The sequence below is a fragment of the Limulus polyphemus genome, unplaced genomic scaffold (assembly GCF_000517525.1).
Source record: "Limulus polyphemus unplaced genomic scaffold, Limulus_polyphemus-2.1.2 Scaffold6511, whole genome shotgun sequence".
Classification (NCBI taxonomy): domain Eukaryota; kingdom Metazoa; phylum Arthropoda; class Merostomata; order Xiphosura; family Limulidae; genus Limulus; species Limulus polyphemus.
In genome coordinates, this window is record NW_013672121.1 from 17014 (window position 1) to 19202 (window position 2189).

Sequence of the window (2189 nt, forward strand, 5' to 3'; positions counted from 1 at the left end):
ATTTCTGGCATTGTGTGTCTGGATTTCCCCTATTTCAGGCATTGTGTGTCTGGATCTCCCCTATTTCAGGCATTGTGTGTCTGGATCTCCCCTATTTCAGGCATTGTGTGTCTGGATCTCCTCTATTTCAGGCATTGTGTGTCTGGATCTCCTCTAATTCTGGCATTGTGTGTCTGGATCTCCTCTATTTCAGGCATTGTGTGTCTGGATCTCCTCTATTTCAGGCATTGTATGTCTGGATCTCCTCTATTTCAGGCATTGTGTGTCTGGATCTCCCCTATCTCAGGCATTGTGTGTCTGGATCTCCTTTTTCTCTCTCTCTAACTGTTCCAAGGAAATGTTACTTCACAATGAAAAATAGAAAACAAAATCTGCTACCTTGGACACATTAATGCAGGTTTTATATTCATGTAATCATTCTTATTAACACATCAAGATATGTTCTGTCAACAGCAGGTACATTATTATTATTACAAATACAAATTAAGATTATCAAAAACTATGCAACAGAAGTTTTAAAAGTTTTTTGACTTGTTTTCATCACTCACATGATTCATAAATAACTAACTGATGTAAATTTTAGACTTGGGCCAAATTACCGTTATTAGTTGTAACACGACTTTACCAAATTATGTTTGCTAGTTTTTGTAGATTAGTATATTTGATTAAAAAGATTTGTTTTTAGAAAGGTCATCTTCAGGTGCTAATGTAATATGATTATTGCAAGAGGGTCGAATACTGTCCGTTAGTATACAGTCCTATTAAAATGGTACACGTTTGCCGATTACTTAAACTAGAGTCAATAGCAGTAGGTTTACCATGATCCATGGTTTACAAAAACAAATTATTAATTTGAGACTTGAATCTTTACCCAGAAATATAACCAAATACTTGCTGATTATATAGGGACTTTGGTGTATTTTAGTTTATTATGAAATTGTGCCAAGTCCAACACCAATATATATATAATTTGTTAACATAATTTGTACATTATGTACTCAAAATATTTTATGCTCCATAGAGCGACCAAAATTTTGTGCACGAGCCCAAAATTTTCCCCCAAAATTTAGCTAATAATTATTATAAATAAAGATTTCCATCAAAAAACAGAATGTTATTCTTCCAAACACAAAAAGAAATTGAGATGCTAATCTCCATCACACAAACCATCACAATTGTTAAGTATTGGTGAAAAGAACATTTCTAAAGCTTTTATATTGCTATATCCAAACTGAAACTTTATTGTATTTTATATTAACTTAGGGCATTTTAAGAAAACGAGTTAAATAAGCAAGACACCTTTATAATAAGGTAATGTCATCATTGTTGGCACTACTGCTATCATCTAGTAAAGAAACTCAATTTTAAATATGAAAGATTTCGTTTACAAAGCTTCAACATCTATAAACACAACAGTAAACCAAATATTTTTTAAAAACTCATTGTTTATTTTTTGCATGTGTGTCAGTTATATCATAGATTAGGTACCATCTATATGTTAGATATGAATTTTTGTATACTTCTACATAGTTGATGATCCTTAACCAAACAAAAATTGTTAAAATGTCATTTTTGCTTTGAGCTGTAAAACACTGAATTTCTATTGAGAGATGGACAAGTAAAACATTGCCAAAAAATGGGTAATTTTCAAATGTTTTACAGGTGGCCCTTATTATGCTTTTGCTGGTCGAGATGCTTCAAGAGGATTAGCCACTTTCTCGGTAGAAGCAACCAATGATGAATATGATGATCTCTCAGACTTAAACACTATGCAGATGGAGAGTGTGCGGGAATGGGAGATGCAATTTAGAGGTAATGTCTTTATGAAATGAATCTTAAAAAATGACTTTAATTAGAAACTTAACCCTAAGTTTTAACAGCCAGCAGAAAGAGGATTAGCATATGTGTTCAGCTTCATAACATGTGAGGTGTTTTGCTTTGGAGAACAGTACCTGCTATTTCCAGTTTATAGTTAAACAGCCAAGACAAAGTCTAGATTTTACAGTTGTTTCTAGTTAAGCAGCTAAGACAAACTCTACATGTGAGTTGTTTATAGTTAAGCAGCTAAGACAAACTCTACATGTGAGTTGTTTATAGTTAAGCAGCCAAAGTCAAGATTTTACAGTTGTTTATAGTTAAGCAGCCAAAGTCAAGATTTTACAGTTGTTTATAGTTAAGCAGCCAAAGTC

General features: G+C 32.8%; 1 protein-coding gene across 1 annotated transcript in view; it reads left to right on the plus strand.

Moving 5' to 3' along the window:
- The window catches only part of LOC106473803 (membrane-associated progesterone receptor component 1-like), a 5945-nt gene that overhangs the window by 1564 nt on the left and 2192 nt on the right, over window positions 1-2189 (plus strand). The window contains exon 2 of the mRNA XM_013934477.2: window positions 1663-1812. Within this exon, the coding sequence (XP_013789931.1) occupies window positions 1663-1812 (150 nt within the window). The remainder of the gene's footprint in view (window positions 1-1662; window positions 1813-2189) is intronic.